This window comes from Trachinotus anak, unplaced genomic scaffold (assembly GCF_046630095.1).
Source record: "Trachinotus anak isolate AG129_WGS33_773 ecotype Australia unplaced genomic scaffold, CSIRO_AGI_Tana_v1 ptg000028l, whole genome shotgun sequence".
In the NCBI taxonomy this organism is placed as follows: domain Eukaryota; kingdom Metazoa; phylum Chordata; class Actinopteri; order Carangiformes; family Carangidae; genus Trachinotus; species Trachinotus anak.
Window position 1 is genome coordinate 18,373,756 of NW_027273879.1, and position 24,141 is coordinate 18,397,896.

Sequence of the window (24,141 nt, forward strand, 5' to 3'; positions counted from 1 at the left end):
TGGACTTCATTTCAACTTATTCTCAAGAACTGAGCAGAATGAACAGTGTCAGGTACAGTGTTCATTCGAGATCCTGCAGACTCGTGTGAGAAGTTAAAAATAAACTGGACTAGATGACATATAATGAAGTATTTAAATAAGTGATGGTGTTTAACTGTTAATTGCTGCCACCTGCAGTTGTGTATGTTTAAGATAAAACAATTACCTGCCACATAATTTATTTATTAACTGTAAAATAATTTCAAATGAAACTGTTAGTGTCCCAGTTGACATGTTTGTGGAAGTTATTCTGAGAATTAGATTGAGCCTCATTTATCTACACAACAAGTTAATTGTGCATGATCTAAGCAATTAAGCTACTGGAAGATTACTTAATTCTGCTTAATGTCAGGGGTACAAATCCGCATGTAATAAAAGAAAATGTATGTTTAATTTCCCTCTTTCATCATCACTTCTTCATAGTTGTCTTCCTCTACACGGCAGTTAATTATGTTCAGGACCAACAAACACAATGATTTTCAAGTAAAGAGGAGCTGGTTCTTATGTCACCACACGGCTCTAACTAACCAATCACACCGGTAATCTGATCATTTTTCTAATACTGACTATTAACACAAACAAGTGTTAATCACCAGCCAATCAGAATGGATTTTGATCAGACGAATGGTGGAAGAAAGACGGAGGAGCGGCTATCCACCTGAGGTAAATCCACTAAACCTGAATCTGAGTTAATCATGTTTAATATCAAATAACTACCAGATCAATAATTAGATGCAGAGCATGCACGTAATTCTGAAAACATTAAGAGTTTGTTTTGTGTTTTTTCAGCTCACAGTGCAGCAAGCACAGCACCGCTTCTTAACCAGCTAGCCTCTCGGCCGGTAAGTTTAATGAAACATGCTCTTCTTTTTTCTAAATCTGGGATCCAAGTGAAACCCTTGATGATTTACGGCAACAAGTTTCTATTTCTGCCCCAACAGGGAATCTCTGTGATGCATTTTTGGTCCTGACCCACAGTTTTGCCTCAGTCAAACTATATTTATATCCATCATTTACATCAATGACAGGTTTATATATGGAAAACCATTTCTCTCTGACCTGAACATGTTGTCGTTTATTGGATTTTGAGTCGACTTCATTCACCTCAAAGCCATGAAACTGTAAATTTAAACCTTCTGTTCAACAAAAAAGTATAAAATACACCACTTTTAGAAGCTGGGTCTTTTTTTCCTGTGACGGCTCTGTTTGATACCAAAAGCTAACAAATCGCTTCCTGTTTTTGCAGACACCAGTGGAACTTTGCTGATGGACAGATAGGCAGACAGCAGAGCTTTTTACAACCATCTAAAAGATCAACCAGCTGCTGAAAGGCCTCCATGTTCAGTACTTGAGCTACAAAAACACCACTAATATGTTTGCAGTTTTGTCCCTGTTGGTAGTTATTCTCAGATCAATCAGTCCAGAAGTTTCTTAAGCTTGGGTTCGCTTGATAGGGATATAGGGTTGCAATTTATAAGACAAATATATTAATATTTATTTTATATTTTTTTAATGAGGAGAATTAAATACAAAATACATTATGGTTTCTATTAATTATATCTTTGCTGCTGCTTATGTGTTTTGTTTTGTAATACATAAGAAAAGATTTTATATTCAGATTAATTAAATCTCTGTGGGATATATTTTGGGATTTGACAGGGCAGAAAAGGATGAGAAATCCATACTTATTCTTTAATGAGATGAGGGAACTCTATATTTTTTTAAATTATTGGTGTATTTTATATAACAAATGGGTGGTTGGTTAGGTAATTTTTTTGTAATAGATTGCTCCACTGACTAAATGTACACAACAGTAAAATGTTGTTTGAATATGCAATTTAATAAAAATCTAATGTGGATTGAGTCTGTTTCTTTGTATTTGTATTTTTTTTATGTAAAAGCAATTTAGCCTCAAATTCAGCCTTCCAGTCTCGTTTTTCTTAAAAACACCCAAAAAAAAAAAAAAAGATTTAAAAAAACAAATCTTTTAGAAATGAGCATCTGTACCTGCAATAATATGGAATAAGGTAAACCACAGCACTGGTACAGAATTGTTAAAACAAGCTGATTTCTATGAGAAACAGATTATTACTCTCAAATTACTGGCAGATTTTTCACTTGTTTTATAAATAAATTGTATTTTAGGATTGCAGAGCATAAACCAAACTTTTTGCAGCGTACAAAATTGTGAAAATCAAGTAACACTCCATTTTTATTGACTTTTATATACTGTTAAATATGATCCTGCAACACTCAGTAGATTTCAGGTGGACGGTCGGCTGCTCTCATCTGATTTTGGCATGTGGTGTACAGCGGCAGTGTGAGGGGATGCTGAGCAGAGCAGCAGTGGCTCTGTTGTTTTAATGGAAGGGTTGGTCCAGCAGAGGTATTCACATATGGGAGTTATGAAACAATAGGCCCAGTGTGGAGCCCCACACTTTGCCCCTCTGGCTGCCAGAGGTCTCTAAACGAGGCTCTTTAAATAGAAAAATACCTTTTTTTTTTGGTGGTGGTGGAAGGGGCTGGAGGGCACTGGTGGTTTAATGGTGTTTCCTGTCCTGAAAATGGTTTCACATAGACTGAGTCTGGAGTATTTGTAGACACAAACAAGCATCAGAATCCTCTTTAAGTTTCTGGGTCCACCAACACACACACAGAAAAAAAGAAAGGAAATAAATGGGGCACTTTTGGGGCCAACTGGGATGGTTCGGGGAAAGGCTAAAACACGGTGATATGCAAACACTGCAATAATTTCCTGCAGCCATCTGGAAGTGTTTTACACCTTTTAGATTGGATTGGAATGTGTGGGCTCTGCTCGTTTTTCATTTCTAAGTGTTTCAAACTGAAAATGAAATTCCTCCAAAAAAAAAAAAAAAAAGAAAGAAAAAAACTTTGGTTTTCACAACCCCGGACTATTACTTTTATTTTTGAATGTGTTTCTGTTGTTAATCGTTAGTGTTAAGAAACAGCAGCTCCTCTGAGATTTGCCCCAGATGTGTTGATTCACTGGAATGCTTCTTCCCCTCTGTGGTTCTTGGTGTTTGCCAGTCAGACTGATGCTCAAAAATAACACTCAAAACATATCAAAAATATCAGTGACATGTAAATTACTAGATTAATTAACTTGGTTAGGCTCTGCAGATATTTGGAGGTTGTTTAAGACTGTGGAGCAGTTTCTGTCCATGTTATCTGCCCATCTTGGACCACATAGGAGACAGAAGTGATCAGTGTAAAACTGAGTGAATGATGGCCATAATTATATTGTTCAGTTTGATATATTACACTGACTGGGCCAAAGGAGACACCTGCCATCAGCCAACCTCAACACTTTTACTCAGTGACCTATTTACACTGTAAAAACACAAGTATAACATCACGTAAAGTAACATAACCTAACAAAATGGAACACAACAGGACCTAATATATAACACAACATAACACAACCTAGACAATGGAACCCAGTATAAACATAATGTAAACGAACGTAACATAATGTAACATAACAAAAAGTAATGTAATCTAATGTAACATAATAATGTAACTTAACCCAATATAATTACATAATGTCCCATAAAGTCATGTCATGTAACCACTAACATGCCACAACAAAATGTAACTGAACACAACATTGTAATGCAACAACACAGTGTAAGGGAATATGTCGTAACAACGCAACCACACTACAGTGTAATACAACAACACAATGCAAGGACGCAATGTGATGATAGCATGCAACAACGTAATGCAACAATGTGATGCAACGCAAAAATGCAGCAACATTACACAATGTAATAAAATGATACAAAACATAGCACAACACAGTATTCTAAAGTGGTGGTGCGCAGCATTGCAACGTAATTGCAAAACATTTCTTTTTCTTTTTTTTTTTGCTGTAAAATGTCACACTGGGTTTCTGTTAAGTCTGTGGTTTACTGTATGAACGTTCAATGCCACGGTCTTCAAAGTCTTACTCTACATTAATAATTTGTATACTCTTTGAGGAAACGACCATTGCGAACCCTGACAGCACTACTTGATAATGGACATTTTATTTTTAATGCAACAGTGATTAAAACTAACATGTGCTGTTTTAGCTGCACATTATGTGAGATTAAAGATTACAGCAGTGTGTTCAGAGTTTTACAAAATGGAACTCTGTTGTGAAAACTGAGCTAGACCAATCATAAAACACCGTAAAATACAATAAGTACAATCCACAACTCTTAAATCATACAGATGTATGTTTACTGTTTCAATTTCACTCCACCTTTAACTTTAAAAGAACCATAACTCTTACAGTTTTTGAGTTGGAGTTATTTTTGTACCAGTGTTGGAACTAAGATAAGGTTAGAACATCTGAGTCCGCTCGCAGTGAGATTGTTAAAAATAAAGAGTGTGGGAGTGAGAATTGAAGTGGACTCTAATCTTCATCATGGCTATCATTGTTTTTTTCATTTTTCACAGAAGAAAAGACCCATGAGTCATAAGAACAAGTCTCCATCCACGTTATTTAAAGTAGAAGACAGAAGGCTTTCTGTAGTTTTACCTCAAACACAGTGCATGCTGGGAAAAATGAGAACCTTAATTTAACCACTAAAGTGGATGCTCAGCACGACATGCAATCAACTCACTATTTTTTCTTAAGGGTCAAAAGAGGTAACTAATGTGTTTGTGTTTTTTTTTAGATTGACTTGACTTTCGACCAACGTTTCTATTTACATTAAGTTACTGATTAAATACCAGTTGATTTCACTAAACTCCAGTACGGTCTGTTGTTGTGCATTTCAGCATGTGTTTGAAAGAAGGAGCCCTTTGTCTCATCTAAAAAAGTTGTTTTCCACTTCACCAAAGTTCAATAAGCATCTGCAGCAGTGAAGCTCAAATCTAATAAAACACAAACATACAAGCCTGCATGCATCAACGCAGGTCCTTCTGGAGGTCTCTCCCATCTCCGCACAGGATCTCTGGAGCTCAGCCAGAGTGACTATCAGGTTCTTGGTCACCTCTCTTACCACGGCCCTTCTGGAGGCCACTGTGCTCTTGGGAACCTGCAGTGCAGCAGAGTTTTTTTTTTTTTGTAGCCGTCATCAGATCTGTGCCTCGACATGATCCTGTCTGAGCTCTGCAGCCAGCCCCTTCCTCCTCATGTCTTAGCTCTGATGTGTGCTGTGAGACCTTACTGTGTAGAGATGGGTGTGTGCCTGTCCTAATCACGTCCAATCAGCTGAATTTACAATGGATGGACTCCAATCAAGGTGTAGATGGTGATGGGTGATCAAGACCTAACAAAATGTGAAAAAGGTGAAGGGGTCTGAAGACTCTCTGAATGCACTGTATCTGCAATCAGACCTGAGACCGATATCTCAGGAAATACCTCCAGTAAAGATGGAGATCGAATGCAACTGCGCGAATGGAGCGATTAGCTCTTTGTTGAAGGCGACTTGCCAGATTAGATCTATGTTGTTTTAAACCTCATGAACTAATTCCTCAAAGTAAAACCGTGAGTTAACAGACCACCTCTGAAGGCGTTTTATTAATTTGTTTAGTTCCAGATTCACAACCTTGTGGTAAAAACATCAGCTCACGATCTCTGCAACATCCTCAACCCACTGCTCTTTAAGTGAGATTGTTCTTCTGGTTTTTGTGCTGCCGTCCTTGTTGATTTCACCACCTGGTTTTTCCTTTCTGCAGGAAACTGAAGCTGGAGAAGGAGCTGGCTGGAATGCTGTGGAGGATCCGCTGGGAGGACCTTCAGTTCGAGAGCCCCAATAAATACCACAAACGAGCCGGTAGTCGACTCACCCTCTCACAGGTGGATTATCTTGTCAAGCAATTACGCTGAGGCAAAGCCCTGAATATTTCTTAATAATTCTGAGCTTTAAATCACTTTTTACTCCGGCAGTGTTGCTGGCGCAGCCTCCAGTGTGTGATTAACAAGTTGTTGCTCCTCTGGCAGGTCACGCGGCCATGTTTGCCAGTGGTAAAGACTCACCACTGGGTCGACAGCTTTCATTCATACAGGACTGATTATCAGTCTTGAGACGTTGCTGCTGTAGAATTGAACCCACCAGAATCGAAAATGCTAATCTGACATGTTTGAAGTGTAGAGCTTCACCCCGTTTATTCACACTGTGTGCTGTGCAGATATGCACCTCCTTTGGGTTGTGTTTCATCCCACACATGCGAGCGCTCATGAAAAGCACATGCACACACCTTTTTCATTACTGGTTTCCAGTCCAGTTCCTGGGATAATGTGTGTGTGTGGAAAACAGAGTCATTTTCCAGACCGATGTATTTTCCAGTGTGCCATGTGTTGCCAATATTTGCATTCTATACAAATGTGTAGCTGACTGAGCTGGCGGTTTGTCTGCAGAGCGCCCACTTGATTTTTGTTCACTCTTGTGTGCGCTGCAGACATTTGCTCAAGGACTCGAGTTGGTGCTGTGAAAACTGAAAATGCTTTATTTTCCCCAATTCAAGTGAAGAGCAATTTCATGTTGCACAGAGAAAAGCACTTTCTGTTGGTCAGGGGATGAGCCCTTTTTTGGGAGTCTATGCTGCAGGGAAGTGGAGGCACAATCTTAAATGACCAAGATTTAATCCTCTTTTCTCTCATCAAACTGACAGTTTTTTTCTTCTCACTACTCCTTTCCACTTTCTCAGAGAGGCTCCAGCTACGGCTCCTTGATAACTGCCCATGGAAAATATCAGCTATTTGCAAAAACAGGCTATTTTAAGGTAAGGCTTAGTGAGTTCTGACATTTTCAACTCCTGCGCACTCCTTTCCCACCCACACATGTGCACACTCGCGGAGAAAGCCGCAGAGCTGGAGAGGGGAGAGAAAGAGAGAGTGTGGGCGCATTTAGGTAGTTGGTTTTAATGCGAGCTACAGAATGTGTCAATTTTCTTCTTCTTGTTCTTTTTTTTTTTGTCTCTCTCTCTGTTTCTACACTCCCGCCTCGCAGTCTGGACATAACCATCAGGTTGTTGCTGCTGCTGATTTAAGATGGAGGAGGTGTGAGGAAATGTGACATAAAGACGCTGCTGAATAATGAGATAACTGTCTTTGTTTTAAGCTGCATTATATGGGTTTTATATAAATGCTGATGTCACCGTACGGCTTGAACGTCTCGTGCACTATTGGAGGCGCTGATGCATTTCTTAAATTCAATGCAGGCCAAAGGTGATTAAATCTGACGCCAAAGCACAAACTGAGAGAAGTGCAAGAGCCTTAACTAATGAAAATAAACCCTGGAATGAATTTCATTGAGCATGCAGACACCAGATGTATCTGACATACAGTCGTCATCAGCTATCTGTATATTTCACATTGAGTAAAAGTTAAAGCTCTCACATGGACTCACACATGAGTTACTGTGTCTCTGAGCTGCCACGACAGTGTTTTTTTGCCAGTCTGTCACATCTGCGGCTCAGAGGAATTCACCTCGCCTCCTCCTCCAGTTGTTTAACTGATCCAAACATAATCAAAGCGACAGATACAGCTCCTCTCCTGCAGCAGACTGAAACAGGTCACAAATGTACCTGTAGGATAAACTGTGAGATGCTGTTCTCTCCTCTGAATGCAGTTAGATTTCCTCTCTCCACTTTCATGTCATGGCTGTTTTTCCTGCTTGATTTACATCCAGCCAAACGTGCGTCCTCGTCACGGTCTTTTCTTTCTTCATATGGTAAAAGGCTTTGTATAAACTGAGCTCTGCATCAGTGCTGTCTCTCAGACTGGATTGATCGCTCTGTCTCTTCTTGTGTTGCACACAGGGGAACCTGGTGGCCATCAAGCATGTCAACAAGAAGAGGATAGAGCTGACCAGACAAGTTTTACTGGAACTCAAACATGTGAGTGTTTATTAAAAGTCAAGTCCAATCAATTTCATTTATGTAGCCCAAATCACAAATGAGAGCACTGCAATCTGTACAACATACAACACTCTGTCCTTAGACCAATTTGTATAAAAAGAAAATTGAAAAAGGATAAATCAATTTTTTTTGTACGTCTTCTCTGCAGCTGGTCGAAAATGCAGCTGCTCACCTTTTAATTGGATTTTAGAGAAGAGAACACATTACCCCAATTTTAGTATCGCTTCACTGTACGTACAGTTCATAATTCCTCATAAGACATTAATCGGATTGGCTCCATGCTATATTTCTGACTTACTAAAGTCATACTGCACAAGGATGAACACATCATGTCAGCTGAAAAAACTCTTTCTTAGTCTGGATTTACTGCACTGCTGCGGGTGACAATACATTTGTTCTCATGGCAACTAAAGTACCGTGCTAGTGCTTTAAACTGACTATTAATGTAGTATTTTTATGTCATTTTATCTGGTCAGATGTTTCACTGTATAATTTAAGTGTTGCTTTTATTCTCTGTTTAACCACTTTATAACTGTGAAGATATAAGTTATTATATTGTTGTTCGTACCACTCGTCAGGCCAAATTTTCCACTTGTACAAATGAAACATCAAAATCTAATGGGCAGATTCGTATGATATTTGCTTATTTAAAGCTGCAATATTCAATATTTTATATTAATATAGGATCACATGACTATGTGCATATGAGAGGTGTTAATGTGGTGATAAACCCACAGATAATTATCACCCAACTCTGCTGTTTAGTTCAGATATATAATGTGTTTCAGCGTCTTTCAGCTCATTGTTTTGGTTCACTAGACCCGTTTCCAGCCACAGTGAAAGGCTGTTTTCAGCTAAAAGCCTCTGAAATCGACTGTACATGGCCTACTGAGCACAAAAAGACAAAGTTAGCAGCTAGCTGATTTTATTTATTGAAGACCAAACAGAGCTAAAAGAAGAGTATGTTGAAACTTGGACTTACAATCATCAGGTGTTATATCAATAAATAAGCTAGTGTTTGTTAACAAGTTTGCTTCTCCAGCTTAAAGTATTGATAAAATATTGATATTATTAATAATATGTCAGTGTTGTGTGTTCATCCCATTTCTGCTGCCCACAAGTGACGAAATAGTAATTTCATTCAGGGTTAAGTAATACAGTGGTAGTTGGTTTATCTGTCCAACGCATCTCAGCAGACTGTCATGAATATTCTTAGTCAGCAGAGGATGAATCCTGATTTCCTAGAGCCACAGTAAGGCTGAAGTTCTGCTGTACAAAGAAATATAAACATTTAAAGTGAATCTAAGTACATTTGTTGAGCTTATTCAAGCTCTGTAGATGACAAACCCTTGACTTTAATGACTTCACGGTCTTTCCTTTCGTGGAACCATCAGGATAAAAATGATAATTTTGCTTTTGGTAAATCTTTCAAAATAGTAAGATCTTTGTTCCAACACTTTTGTATTTCCAGGTTTAGTAATACAGACTCGAGATCCGACTCACAGTTTCATTTTTAGTTTCCAAATCCCAAATTCTTGCATTTGGTCATGAAATCCATCCACTGGCTCGTGCTTTTTCCGGGTGTTTTCAGTGGCCTCGCACTGAGGAAAGTCTACCGGGACCTTGGAGTGAATTGTAAAAAAAAAAAAAAAAAGAAAACCTCAACGAGTTCTATTCATTAAATCATTTGTCGTCTCACTAGAATTAAACAACCATGAGCTGAGGTTATTGTGTTTGTTCTGTAGGAGAAAGACTTTCATACAAGGTTTAGTCACTCCGCCTGCTTTAAAAACCAGCCCCTGAAAACTGGAATTATTTCACCATATTTTTTGGCTCAGCAGGACAGTAAACGCTTTATTTTTCTTTATTTGTTTGCAAGAAGTAGAACCTGGCTCCTTATTAGCATGCTCAAACAGAGACTGTGACCAGGTCCACTGCAGGAAGTCACTTGTTACTCGAGGGCTTCCAGCAAAGAATTAACATCCTTAAACTGTCTCTTCAACATCAGCGACAGCAGCTGCTGGAGAAGAGGTCCCTCTGGCTGGAAAATATTTACGAGCGAGCTTTAAGGAAGCTGAGGGACAAACAATTTGTGTGGTTTGGTGATGGAAACACAGTGTGGCACAAGGAAACCCCTAATTTTGAAATTACACGGGCGCTCATGAACAAGATGGATGCTCATGGGGAAGATTTTTGGCCATTTCTTAACTTTCAACATCTTTTACTCGTTGACTTTCTCCAGTCAAATTCTCTCTGTATTTTTGGTTGTTTTTTTTCGTGAGAGCTGCAGCCCGTTGGAGGAGAGCAGCTCGGGCTTCTCGGATGCCTCTGCGGCCTCTCGGTCAGTCAGCAGGCACACATGGGAGAGAGGCTGCTGTCTGAGCTGGCAGCTTCTCAGATGCCCCGGGGGCCTGATCGGCTGTCAAACCTCAGCTCATGAAAAAGCCAACCAGATGGGGGAAGAGACGGATCTGCCAGTGGAAACTTAACCACTTGTCTTCCAGCGCTCTCTCCTCCTCCTCCTCCTCCTCCTCCTCCTCCTCCTCATGGCTCTCCTCCCCCGCTCACCAGTGTGCAGCAGGGGAAATTATATAGGCCAAAGGGTAGGCTAACATCTCCCGAGCCGTGAAACAGGAGCGACTAACTCCCTGGTTTCGGTGTGAGAGCAGCTGTCACTCACTGCGCTCACAGAAGAAAAGTACACTGTTGAAATTATGAACACTGTTTTTGAAGTTTCACGCTGGCTGCAGGAAGAGTTTCTCCTCAGCTTCTGTGAGTGCTCCTACGGGCTGGAATGAAGCAGGACGTCCATGTAGTTTGTTTCTATAAAAGAAAATGACTGGGCTTTTTCACACTTTCTCATAAAAGGAATCTGCCAGAAAATGTTCTCTGAGTTCCCTCTTAATCACTTAACCTCAAACATCTTTGTTTTCATACTTTTTATATTTCAAGTGATTCATGTTTTGGAAGACATTTTGTATCGTAAAACCAGTGTGTGATTAGTGATTATTTTCCATGTAGAGCAGTTTTACACGTCTTGCCTGCTCCGCTCTCATATTCCTGCTCGTACATCCTCTCAACACCTCAACATTTCTTCTTTTTTTTTTTTTTTCATCATCCCCCAGCACACTGGCTCATTCATAACCTCCAAGGGCAATTTATGCACATGCACATGTTTCAACTGGGTGCCCTGAGCAGGAATGCGTCTCAACACGTAGAAGAGGGACACCGTGCCAGCTCGCCAACTGCAAATAGACTATTTTGATGAACTGCTGGCAGCGTTATTCTCAAAACTTTGTATATAAATGAACCGTCAGTCCTCTCCCCCGTCCTCTGTTTCCATGGGGTTTGGGAATGTGATGTTTGGAAAGAGTTACACTCACAGTTGCAGTGTGTTTGTGTGGTTATTTTCAGATGAGAGACGTTCAGTTCAACCATCTAACCAGGTTCATCGGGGCCTGCATTGACCCTCCCAACATCTGCATCGTAACCGAGTACTGTCCCAGAGGCAGCCTGCAGGTAGAGTCTTTTATTTATACACATGCTGCTGCGGAGGGTTATGACACATGACTTAACATGAGTCAAACTGTTGAAATTCTGCTACTTGAAGGTTCTTGAAACTGTGTTTTTCTTATTGTTACTTCAGACCTTCACTGTGCAGATTAATGTTTGTTGTTTGCTATTCTCACATTGAAGGTAGAAGGTTTCACTGTGCGTTCAGATATGTGAGGATTATGTGACAACACGTTTAGTTTGGAAGCCAGTTATGGTCCAATGTGCAGCTCTCACTCTCGACAGTGATGTGAAAACTAGAAACCTCCACTGCGCATACACTGACAATGGACTTCACATCTGCAAATCTTCATCTTGTGTCCAGTAGTTAAACTTTTGAAATAGGAAATGTTTGCATATTCATAGAGTCACACGGCAACAAGTGGGTGTATTATCCTTAAATTCAATAAGGTAATTTAAGTTTTTGTGGAAAAAAACCCCACATCAGACAGAAATTATTATTCCAAGCTGAGTATTTTAAATGTCTTGAAAATGTCTCACAGGGATCTTAGAAATTAATCAGCCAATATTTGAAAATCAAATCATTTATCCTTGAAAAATTTACAATTCTACAAGCAAACCAAAAAGCCTCAGGAGGGCCATATCTGGAGTCTCTCTCTACATCGATCATTTAACAGAAATAGAATTTATTGGTAAATTTTAATTCTAGTAGTGGATCAGCAAAACATTATAGTTTGAGACTTTGGGAAAGATGCTCATTGGAGGGCTTCCTGCTTTACACCTATGGACCTTTGATCGACGTGCTGAACCAACGTTACTTTATTTCCATCCCATATGAAGAATGCAAAAAGAGGAGGTGCTCAAGGAACTACTTGGTGCCAGACCCCCCCCCGGGCCGGTTTGATGGCCATGTCTGGCCCATGTATTTGAAACACAAGAAAACCACTCTCATGTCTGTGCAGTTACTATGACGACAAAGCCAGAGGCCTCTTAGCTTATCTTAGCATAAAGACTGGAAGTAGAGGGAAACAGCTAGCATTTGTCTGTCCAAAAGTTGAAAAATCTACCAGTAACACTAAAGCTCAGTAATTATCATGGTATGTGTCATTAGTTTCCTCTGCACACAAATTCAAATGTAAAAAAGCAGTGCAGTGATTTCCTGGAGTCTACACTGGTCACCTGGCAACATGGTGATGATGGTGACCTACCCAGTGGTCACCAAGAAACAGATGCAGCTCAACTGCAACTTTAATCAGAAGAAGTCATTTATCATGTACAGATGCAGAACATTTTCAGCCTCTGAAACGTGAGGATTAGCTGATCTTTGTTTTACATCTTTGACTTTGGCAAAACAAGCAAAGTGAACACATCACATTGGGCTCTGGTAAATTCTGATCAGCATTTTTTACTATTTCCTTTAGAGTAAAATAGAGAAATGTGATGATTCATTAGTGAAAATAACTTGAGCTGCAGCCCCATACATCTTTTTACTTTCAAGTCAATGCAGCAGTTCATGAAAAAAAACAGAATGTTTTAACAAATCCCATGATCATGACTCTCCAAACGTTCCACCAAGTTCAGCTGAAATCTGTTAACAGGCATTCGACGTATCTGCTACAAACAAACATGAAACAACAAATCAGACATTACAGTACCAGAGGAAACAGTTAGCAGGGACGGCCTTTTCTTGTGAGTGTGTGTATCAGCTCTACAGGACCGACTGAAATCACCTTATTTAAACCAAACTGAGCAAACAGTGTAATCACCTTTGTCTGACACATTTTTGTCTTTGTCTAATGTTCAGTCTTTGTTATTTGTCTTAAGAAATATACCATGCTCCAACTGAAATTGCTTTTGGCCTGAACTCAGTGTTCCCAACATGCCAGCACCTTCTTAGAATGGTCGAGCTGGAAACAATGGGAAACTCAGCCATGGACTTCATCATTCACACTTGTAGAGAAGGACTTCTGCATAGAAGACAAATAGTTGCAGCTGATGTGATGTGGCTGAAAGTCAAAGCAGGACCCAGATTCCAGTAAGCGGCTGGCTGCAGGGCCTTTGAGGGTTATTCATTAACATCCTGACCCTGAGAATGAAAAAGAATATACGGTATCTGGTCTGAAGGTGGTTCTGTGTTTAGTCCCAAAATAAACTCTGCTGCTCAAATGGCTGCTGAGGGTTTAAAAGATGAAGCAGCAACTGGATTTTTATTTCTTGTCTGTGAATGTCTTCCTCCCAATTTTTGATTTGTCTTTGTTTATGCAGGACATTTTGGAGAATGAGAGCATCAACCTGGACTGGATGTTCCGCTACTCGCTGATCAATGACATTGTGAAGGTACGTGGTGGTCAGACTGCACTGTAAACAAAAACCAGGAGTCAACGACAGGACAGGGGCATCGATTTATCGCTTGTTTTTATATAAATGCTGGCAAAAAGATTACTTTTCAGAGTTAAATGAGCTGCTTTGTGTGCTGCTTTGTGTGCTTTAGAGACACACACACACATATACAAAAAAAAAAGCCTAGGTTGCCATGGTTTCACATGGACGGGGAAAGTGTGAGTGAGGCAGAGAAACATGCACAGAAATGTATTTTTGGCACAGTGCAGTGTTTGAAACTACAGTAAATATTGCCATTATATGGTGTAAAGTGGGACAGAAACTTAAGCATGAACCTTTGCTAAAAAATTTCCTTCCAGCTTAATCAAAACTAATCATGGCCGTACCTCAGGGGATTATTTCCAATCCAGCCTAATAAAGAGGCTTTTTGTCAGGAGGCCGGTCTCCAGGTTGGATTCGATATTGAACTACATGCGTGACGAAGCGCTGCGGCCAAATTGCTCCACACAGATAGCAGCGTTCTGCAGAGACGAGGCGCTGCTGAAGCTTTGAGGGATGCTTGACTCACCGTTTCCACAAAATATTGAACATGAGTACAGTCAGTGCCTGCCGTCCCCCTCCCAAAGGAATTAACAGTAATTTCACAGAAATTCCCCTGATGACTGTGCCGTCCTTGAAACAAGGCATCTTTTCAAAACCTTCAGCATACATCCACTTGTCAGAGCATATTAGTTCCATATGTCTGGATCTGTGTGTTTCATGTATGATTTGCAGTAGAGGAAAAAAGAGAGAGAGAAAGAGAGAGAGAAAGAGAGAGAGAGAGAGAGAGAGAACACCCTTTAATGCTTGACTTAACGCCCCTCTCCACCAGGGAATGAACTATCTCCACAACAGCTACATCGGCTGCCATGGAAATCTGAAGTCATCTAATTGCGTGGTGGACAGTCGATTTGTTTTGAAAATCACGGATTATGGCTTGGCCAGCTTCCGCTCGTCCTGCGAAAACGATGACTCGCATGCTCTCTATGCAAGTAAGTCGAGTTCAAAGTTTGTACGTCCACAGCACTGAAGCTTTTCATTCACAAAAACGTCAGCTACTGTTGGGTTTCTCACTGCGACTTGTTTTTCAGAGAAGCTTTGGACGGCTCCTGAGCTGCTCATATACGACCGCCATCCTCCTCAGGGCACTCAGAAGGGCGATGTGTACAGTTTTGGCATCATACTGCAGGAAATAGCCCTGAGGAACGGGCCTTTCTATGTGGAAGGCATGGACCTCAGTCCCAAAGGTAAACACAACTGTCTTTTATAGGCCTAAGGTCAGAGGTCAGCTGACCCCTGAGGCATCAAATGATCTGGATGCTTTAAATCAGCAAACTAACGTGTAAAACATGAACAAGAAAAGAAAAGAAAATCAAACAGATGAACCAGAACATATACAAAGCTTCTCTATAAGAAACTAGGAATACTGTATTTCTGAAGGCTCTGTTTGAAGGACAAGGACAGAAAAGACTGAAGTTCACATAATAGAAAATCCATTCATTGGTTTTTCACTGACATTTCAAAGTGGACCTCTGTAAGGTCAGACTACCATATCGTGGCCCTGCAGCCGTGAAACAAACAAAGAACACATGTTGGCCAGATGTCAAAGGCAGGTGGAGTCACAAAAACCAACACGCAGCTCCTGTCTGAGACATGAAAATGTGATCATGCCTCAGAAACTAACCAAACAAAGCACAGATCAGGAAAATGAATAATAAGAGTAAAATAAATAAAATAAACAAAAACATGTTTTATGTCAGGAAGCAGCTTTAAAAACTTATTTTTAGTTTAAGACACTGCAGCTGTTTTCAACATTTCTATTTGTGTATTCTATATGTGTACTCTTCAAAAGAATAATAATATATTTTAGTATAGGAAGAGAAACAAAGCTGATACTATAGTAAAAAAATAGGACTGTCACCATAACAACATTACAGCTTTAAGACTGAACACAGACTCCAGTCTTCTGTGCTTTCAGTCCATTCACCACCTCCACCTTCACACCCTTACTGTACGTTATGTTTTGCCACCGTAAGGAGAACACTACCTGTATTGACACTAATTTAAATTATGTGCCGCTGCTCCATTATAAATGTAATTACAAGGGCTGGTCAGTGAAAAAAGTGAAGCTAAAGGCTGGAGAGGCAAGTAGGTATTTGCCCAACAACACATGAAAAGAAAGGTTAACATTTTTCAAGTGAAAACAATCCTCACATGTCCTCATGTAGCTTGAAGCCACAGTTGGGCGCTTTAATTATTCTCCTCTCCCAGACTGACCACAAAGAGATTCTTTCAAAGGGATTTCTGTGTAAGTGATGGGGGATCAGATCTACAGTTAATTTCTGTGGAAAAATTAAGTCCAAAGTTAATATGAGTTAGACAAATCAAATGGTTATTTTAGAACAACATTTCCTCTTTTTGTGACCATCCCTCCACCGCAGCTCTGCAAAGAAAACACTGCTCCAGGACACAACGAGGAAATTTGGTCCTGAAAAGACTGTAACTGTAACTGTTGTCCAGCTCAAACTGCTTAAGCCAATTAGCTTCAGATGTACCCTGGGATACATTTGCAGTAGCCTTCTCTTGCTGGAGAACTCAAACACATTATTGTTATCTTCTTAAATGAACTAAGACTTAAAGAAAATCTGAGTTTAATCACTGCGGACATTTTGGCTCGTCACCTTCCTGCACACATGTTGCCAATTGCGGTTTGACTGGTTTCTTCACCGGCACCGCCGCTCCTACCTCCACTGCTGCTTCTGCCTAGGGACGGTGGGAAAAACTTTTAAAGCAGTTCAAGATCTTGACTTTAACTTCTCCACATCCAAAGTGGATGTGTAAAACCCTCCAGGGGTGCCTCCTCCACGTGATTACTTTAATTGGCTTTTTATTCACAGTCATGCTCGATGCTGATTGAACAAGTGCTTGATATTTATCCATTAACAGGCTGAGAGCAGTGAAAGTCGTCACCTGTCCTCTGATGTCTGAATGTGTTTCAGCCAGCACTGTAGTTGTAGTTGTGCGATGTCTTTATAGAAGAGTATGTGGAGGAATAATGGAAGGAAGGATGTCTCTTACAAACGTTTTAATTGATAAGATTAATGGAGAGACGAGAGAGAAGAAATTAGCAGGAGCGAATCTGCACTGAGGAGTATAGTAAGGCTCATCCAGCAGAAATAGCACATTACCGGAAATACATGACGATCAGAAGGATCAATATTCCTGAAAATAGTAATGTAGGCTCTGTTTAGCAGTCACTGAATAAAACATAACACTGAGTGATATTCAGAACCCAAAGTGAAATCCCTAAAGAGGAATAAGTCACACTGCAGCAGCATTATGATAGCAGTATGGAGTTATTAGTTAAATACAAGCTCAGTAAATGTTTTCCAGCTGCAAAAGTGTAAATCTAAAAAACAGAGTTCACACTCACATGGGGAAAAATGTGTTGGTGGGAGCAAATTATCAGAAAGAGCTAAGAGTTCAAAAGCCCTGAGAAAAACATGTGTTTTGTTTCAGCTCGAGGTAGGTACATAAGGTACATATCCATCCATATGTTTTTATGTGCTTTTTCAAACCTGAGTGGAAAAAAACAAACAAAAACATCTCAACATTTTTTTTTAAACCTTAAAGAAATTATTTTATATTTTGGGAAGTTAGCTTATTCACAGTCTTGTTGGGAGTTAGATGAGCAGATACCAGTCATATGTCTGGAAGGTAAATATGAAGCCAGCAGCTGGTTAGTGTAGCTGAGACTATAAACAGAACTGAATAGATCTTTATTTTCCAACTGGGTAGATATTTATCATCAGCTCACCAAACACAAGGAACAACAACCTAAGAAACAGTCAAACAAACACAATAAAACCAGTTTGTCGACCTCCGTGGCTTAAATCTCATCAGTTACTTTGTAGAGTTGCGAATATTCAGGATATTCAATATATATTCAATTCAACTCATTCAAAGTGAAGAAGCCTCTTGATGTGAGGTGATTCATCTTCAAGTATTGACAACCAAGCTGCCCTCAATTAAACTTTTCTTGGACAAACATGACCTGGACCTGAGCACCATCACAGACAGTTCAGATACTGATGGCACTTGGGATCAAGGATCCTTAAATACATTTTTATTTGCCAGAGGGACTCAATAGGGTTCAAAGGCTCAAACTGGCTGAAGAGAGGATGGGCACAATCTGCCAGGATACCTCTCATCTTCTTGCTTATCCTCTTTGTGAAAAGTTGAGTCGAGGGATTTTGGGGTTTGCCTGGCTCTGTCTGGAGGTAACAAAATCTGCCCACCAACATGTTGTTTTGTTGCGAGGGGTTATGTGCGGGACTATTTCTGAGGGATGTTAGAGTGGTATCAATCTGCTTTTCTAACTCTCAGCAAGAACGAAAATAAGCGTATTTCCAAAAATATTGAACAGTTCTTTGAAATAAGCTTAAGGTTAATGTTAATTTGAAAAATACAGTAAAATATGGCCCCAGAAATGACCACTGAGTTGAACTGATATCTCTCAATCTCAACAAAAATACCTTCCCTGACTCAGTGCAGGGCTGTTGTATCAGTTGTGCACCCCATATAATACAGCGTTTAGCCACGGCTGCAGAGTAGGTTGCATCCAGTCACACTGAACAGAGTGAAATGTCTGAACTGACTGATGATTATAACAGCCTGCTCATCCAGACACTCACACACACAAACACACAGTGTGTTTCTCACTGTAGACCACACTCTCTGTGCTCTCCTCTGCAGAGATCGTACAGAAGGTGAGGAACGGTCAGAAACCGTACTTCCGCCCAACGACGGACAACAGATGCCACTCGGAGGAGCTGACCATCCTGATGGAGGGCTGCTGGAACGAAGACCCCGCAGAGAGGCCCGACTTCGGCCACATCAAGATCTACATGGCTAAACTCAACAAGTGAGCCACTTCTTTTCCATACCACGGCTAAATCTGAGATGTGATGAAAGAGAAGTTTTTTTTCCTTATAGTTTGGGAGGAGCGTCCCTTTAATTAACGGTATTAAATTAAACCAAAACACAAGGAGCTGGACGCACTCTTGATCCATTTAACATTTTCTACACTTCCACCCTTTTTTTTCAAAGCGGAGGTAATTTGACATATTGAAATCGACAGAGCCAGTTTTTTTCCCACACTATCAGTATCACTCCTGCCAAGCTCAACAAGTGAACAGCGTGTTGACAGCTCGATGTCCCTCGGACTGCCCTGAAAGTTGTTGTTTTCAAGAGGTTCAAAAAGGCAAACAGGAAAATAGAATCATGTTTTGGAAATCACCAAGACAATTTTAGATAAAAGGCTGCTTGTAATTCCTGACGGGCAGCTTTTGACAGGAAGCGCTCTTTGTTGCTTTTCCATCTCTGAGTGTGTGAGTGTTTGTGTGAGAGAAGTGTTTGAGTCCATGTTTCTGTATTGTTTTGAATGATCCCATGAATCATTCATATGCATACTTTGGTTTTATGTCGGCGCAGGAAGGGAGGCACGCATGTTTTCCCTGGAGGAGTGCAGCTCTGACAGAGGGAGTTACTGTGTGAAGCATCCTTGCTGATACAAAGTGACTGTAGAGCACACACACATAAACACACATGTAAATATGAGAGGCTGGGACGGGATGTTCAGGAGTGTACAACACTAGTACAGTGGCATTATTCCCTCTGTAAAAACACAATGTGGAGATAATACACTGGTAGAAAAAGAGCTGAAAACCACAGAGGATATACCATAACAGAGAAGTCCTGCACTAAAACTGAAGTATTAGGCATAAAACACGAGTATCAAATGTAGCTTTGTCTGGTCAGGCTTTCATAAAGTGGCTTCTGGTTCGCATGAGCTGCTCCAGGTCAAACTGTTCATATGTAAATAAAAAAGTAACCAAGGACGTTGAATAACTGTAAAAGTGGGATTAAACTACATTCTCATAAAGTGAAAACATTCACCAGGACACAGCCAGGGGGAATAATTGTTGTTCCAACCCACGGGACTAAATACACTGACCTTTTCTCGTGTCCATCACTGACAGTGTCTGTGACCTGTGGTGTTCCTCAAGAGTCTATTCTGGGACCTGTTTTACTCTTTACAGGCTCCTTATTGGTTGACATATGTTGACCTTTTAGTTGACAGTCTTGTTGACTTTGTCTCTTATTGCTGTGCTGCCAGTATGTGTGAAACCTGGTGAACTTTGAAATCTTTCCATTTGACAAAGTGGCCTCCTCGTTTTCCTGCCGTTAAATCACAACAAAACTGAAGTTCTGAATCAGACATTTTTCAACAGCGCCTCTGGAAACCAAAGGCAACTCCCAGCTGAACTTTTGTTAGTTATTCTGTCCTGTTATTTTTATTTAAGAAACCTTGCTAAACTGCGTCGCCTCTTATGTCACCGGCAGCTTGAACAAATCATCCAGTGTTTTTTCTCTTTGCGTCTTGACTATTGTCATATTAGATTTCCTCCTTTAATCCAAGAAGCTTCTTAGGTCTCAGGTTCTTACACCAGTGCTGGAATTGTTCTACTGGCTTTTGGTTAATTTTAATGACCTTTTAATAGGGCTGGATAAGAAAAATAAATTTTCCAATTAATTGCTATTTTTATTTGAACTCCATTATTGATCATTAAAAGACAGATTTTTGCATTTGCATTTGTTTTCTCAGTAAACATGTATATCTGTGCTAAATGTGATGTGTAGGCAGTGTTAACCTCTTGTTCGTGGTTCAGTTTGGGCTGCATGATGTGTAAAAATTCTAAAAATATAACAAAGTGCACAAAATTATTTTATTTTAAATGTAAACTGCTAAGTAAACAGTTTTAGGCTGTGCAGACTAGTGTGACTCAGGGTGGTTAGCTGACTCTGGCATCTCACAGCGGATCGAGAGATCGAATCTATGAGAGGAACAGACTGACAAAAGACTTCTGATCTGAACTCCCGGTCTGCTTGTTGTTGTTATTTCTGGTTATGATATGTGAAGCTGTAGAAGTCGAGTGAACAGTGTGTGGACCCTGCTGGGAGCTAACACTGGCTAACGTCTGTCTGCAGATATCAGACAAACAAACAGTGCAGAGAGCAGAGCCTCTGTCCCAGACTGTTGTCTGTTCTCAAAGTGATGATTAAACAGGATTTGCTGCACTTTGTTGAAGCATCTGTTCTTGACGCAAATGCAATCCCATACAGCTGGGATTGCATTTATTGTTTAAAATATGCATAATAATGACACCATTGTAAGTGGGTGCAGGTTTTTTTATTGTTGCTCAAACATTTTGCAGATGTTGGACTGAGTAAGATAGATGTGTCATGATGTAGTTGTTTTACATTTTCCAAAGAGAATAAATCTTTGATCCACAGTTTTATAACCAGCAAGTGTTTACAATTTAGCTTATAATATGCACTTTACACAATTTTACATTCAAGGAAACAACAGCATTGTGTGCTTGTTGAATATAGTAGAAATTTAAGTTCCCAGGCTAAATTCTGAGAAATGCTTTACGCAACATTGGTATTAATCTGGTATTACTAAAGCATCAAGAATGGCAATTAAATGACTTGATCCTGGACTTTCCCAGTTGAATCATGAGATAAGATCTGATATCCAGCCGTACTTTTTAGACCTCACATGGTTTGGCTCCACTAATGGGCCACCAGGCCTCTCAGGTCATGAGAGCGAGGGCTCCTGGTTGTGCCTTCAAGGACTGTTCCCATACAGAAATATAATATATGACACATAGGTCCCTATATCAAGAGTGATGTCAACATGTATGTTTATTTCATGTTGAGATCCCAGTATGTTTCCAAAAACACCAACTATGGTGCTGAACTATGAAGGACGTGTGTAAAATTGAGCATGAAGTCTAAATTGAATATTTTAATTTGATGTGACAATACAGCCAATAAACAAACATAGCATCTCAGGTTTGAACACTTTCACTCATTCAAAGCATCTTACAGCTGCAATACAGCTGGAACAGGCAGATAGGCTTGTATGGTAGACTCTATGTAATTGTCATATCATGTGAAAAAAGCTCCAATAGTATTTAAAGAGGGTTTAAATGTAGAATCGGCATTCAGAGGGCTAAGCTCAGCGCATAAGTAGCAGCAGTTTGTTGCTGCCAGAGGCTGTAGCGTTCTGCCTGCCAGCTGCAGTCGATCCTCCTGTCCCGTGAGTTGTGACAGGGAGATCAAAACACAGGTCACGGTTCGTTACTCTGAATGGCAACTTGGAGCTTTCTGCCTCTAACATGGTCACGTGGTGTGGTATCTAAGCTTCGCTTATGATACAGTTATGCAGCTCCTGCTGTAAGTGCCTCTGCTGATTTATAGCTCAGTGCTGATTCTCACCTGTTGATACCAGACAGACGTTGCACATGTGAGCAGGCTCTGCTGTGCTTTAATTATATACCTCACAGTTAATCTGCTTACATTCTTTTATTCACTTGGTGATTTAGAGCAACGATGGGGAGATTAACCTCATCTTGCTGTTGAATAACACCATGCAGGCAATGCAATCAATATCCAAAGTAAACATTGCATTCTTTCATTCACTATAATGGAGTGGCAATCACAGTGAGCAGGAGGTTTGCCGTGGAGATGGCTTTGTTAAATGTGTGTCAGTGAAAAGGAGAAAATCACTGAGCTTTCTCTCACCTTGCATGATGTTGTCCTCACCAGCAACAATTTCCACCTGCAGGAGAAAACACTGACCAAACATAGGTCCTGTGGTGTCCATGGGTTAGCCACTGTAACACAGACGTGTAGTTACAGTGTATTTTTGTGGAGGTAAAAGTCTGTTATGGAGCTATGTGAGCACACGGGTATACATCCAGCTTTAACCATGTAAGAGCTCAGACTGTCCAGGTACTGTAGAAAAATACAGCTGAAGCACCAGTGATGCTTCCAGTAATTTTTCATACCTGCTGGAACTTAACTTTCTTAATAATTTGTAATGATATTCTCTTTAATATACTATTATATATTATTATTATTACTCATTATTACTCATTATTTAAAGCAGAATTTGCAGTTGACTTAAAGTGATGGTTCAGGTTGTGTGATATGGGTTTGCGTGACATAGTTCATATTACCTGCAGTAGATTTGGGCCAGCAAAGAAGACGTACCAGCCCAGCCACAAAAAAAGGTGTATGCTTTATTTTGAACATTTTCACCATTTTATCTTACCATCTAACAGTCCTTTCTTTTTTGGAACTACATTATCTCAACCATTGAACTCCTGTATTCTTACGCACACTTGCACAAACAGCTGATCTGCAGCGTAATACAGTGTGAGCTGTAGTTGTGCTTGTGCATAGTAATACAGTAGTTCAATCTGTTTTTTCCAATAACTGCACAGTTCTGACATAAGCATCAATGCTCTAAAGGCAAACTTAAATATCTAAAATATAGCGAGTTATTATAAAATATGAATAAATAATATTTAGTTTCTGAGAACTTGGAGGTGCAAGGTTATCCAGTCCAGCCCTTGCTGTGATGCTGTGTTGCTCATCATGAATTACTCTTGGATAACACTGATATTGTGTTTTTTCTTATTATTCACAAATGCACTTCACATTAGTGCGGACCATTTTCCATTCGGCCACTGGTTTCCATTCATTTCAACACAGTATGAAAATCTTGCAAACAAGAAGTCCATCAAGGTAACCATATCATTGCCTTTTCCACTGAAGTATATCAAAATCGCCTGCTGTGAGCATGGACCTCCTTGTTGGTGAGTTCAAGGCTGCCTGTCATGTGAGAGTCAGTTGCCAAAGACAGCTACATTCATGACTTACATACAATAAAATCCATAAGACTGGAGCTGCATTTCTTTGTGCAACCCTATATTGTATAATGACCGCTGAGCCTTGAACCGTGAGTGCAAACAGTATTCACAGAGATGTGACGAGGAGGATACTGTGTCATTTCCTCCATTAAAAACTTGCTGTTCTTGGTTGAAATACAAAGTCTTGGATGTCAGCCTGTCTTCTACCTCAGCAGGAAAAATGAAATTGGTAGAGACTGGAGCCTGTGACTGTTTAGATACTGTACATGACATCCAGAAGCTATGATACCTTAAGAATTGGTATGACAGCTGGACACGTGTTGATTTGGTGGCGTAGCAACCTAAAAACAGGTGGTTTGGAAGGGAATCTATAAACAGATCTGTGTGGTTGGTGTGTTTTCCTCTCAGCTTGACCTCTCTGTTATCTCTGTAAGTCAATGCAGGATGAGCCCAGTGATGTATAGCTATCTATTTGGAGTTGCTTGGAGCAGGGAGCTCTATATGATTTATATCCCCAGAAGCACTCAAGGATGCTCTTGACAACCACAAG

General features: G+C 40.1%; 1 protein-coding gene across 1 annotated transcript in view; it reads left to right on the forward strand.

The window, feature by feature from the left end:
* The window catches only part of npr2 (natriuretic peptide receptor 2), a 68,746-nt gene that overhangs the window by 30,161 nt on the left and 14,444 nt on the right, over positions 1–24,141 (forward strand). Inside the window, exons 8-15 of the mRNA XM_071467016.1 lie at positions 5,731–5,851; positions 6,703–6,777; positions 7,816–7,893; positions 11,329–11,433; positions 13,693–13,764; positions 14,639–14,798; positions 14,898–15,053; positions 18,562–18,730. Coding sequence (XP_071323117.1) covers positions 5,731–5,851; positions 6,703–6,777; positions 7,816–7,893; positions 11,329–11,433; positions 13,693–13,764; positions 14,639–14,798; positions 14,898–15,053; positions 18,562–18,730 — 936 coding nt within the window. The remainder of the gene's footprint in view (positions 1–5,730; positions 5,852–6,702; positions 6,778–7,815; positions 7,894–11,328; positions 11,434–13,692; positions 13,765–14,638; positions 14,799–14,897; positions 15,054–18,561; positions 18,731–24,141) is intronic.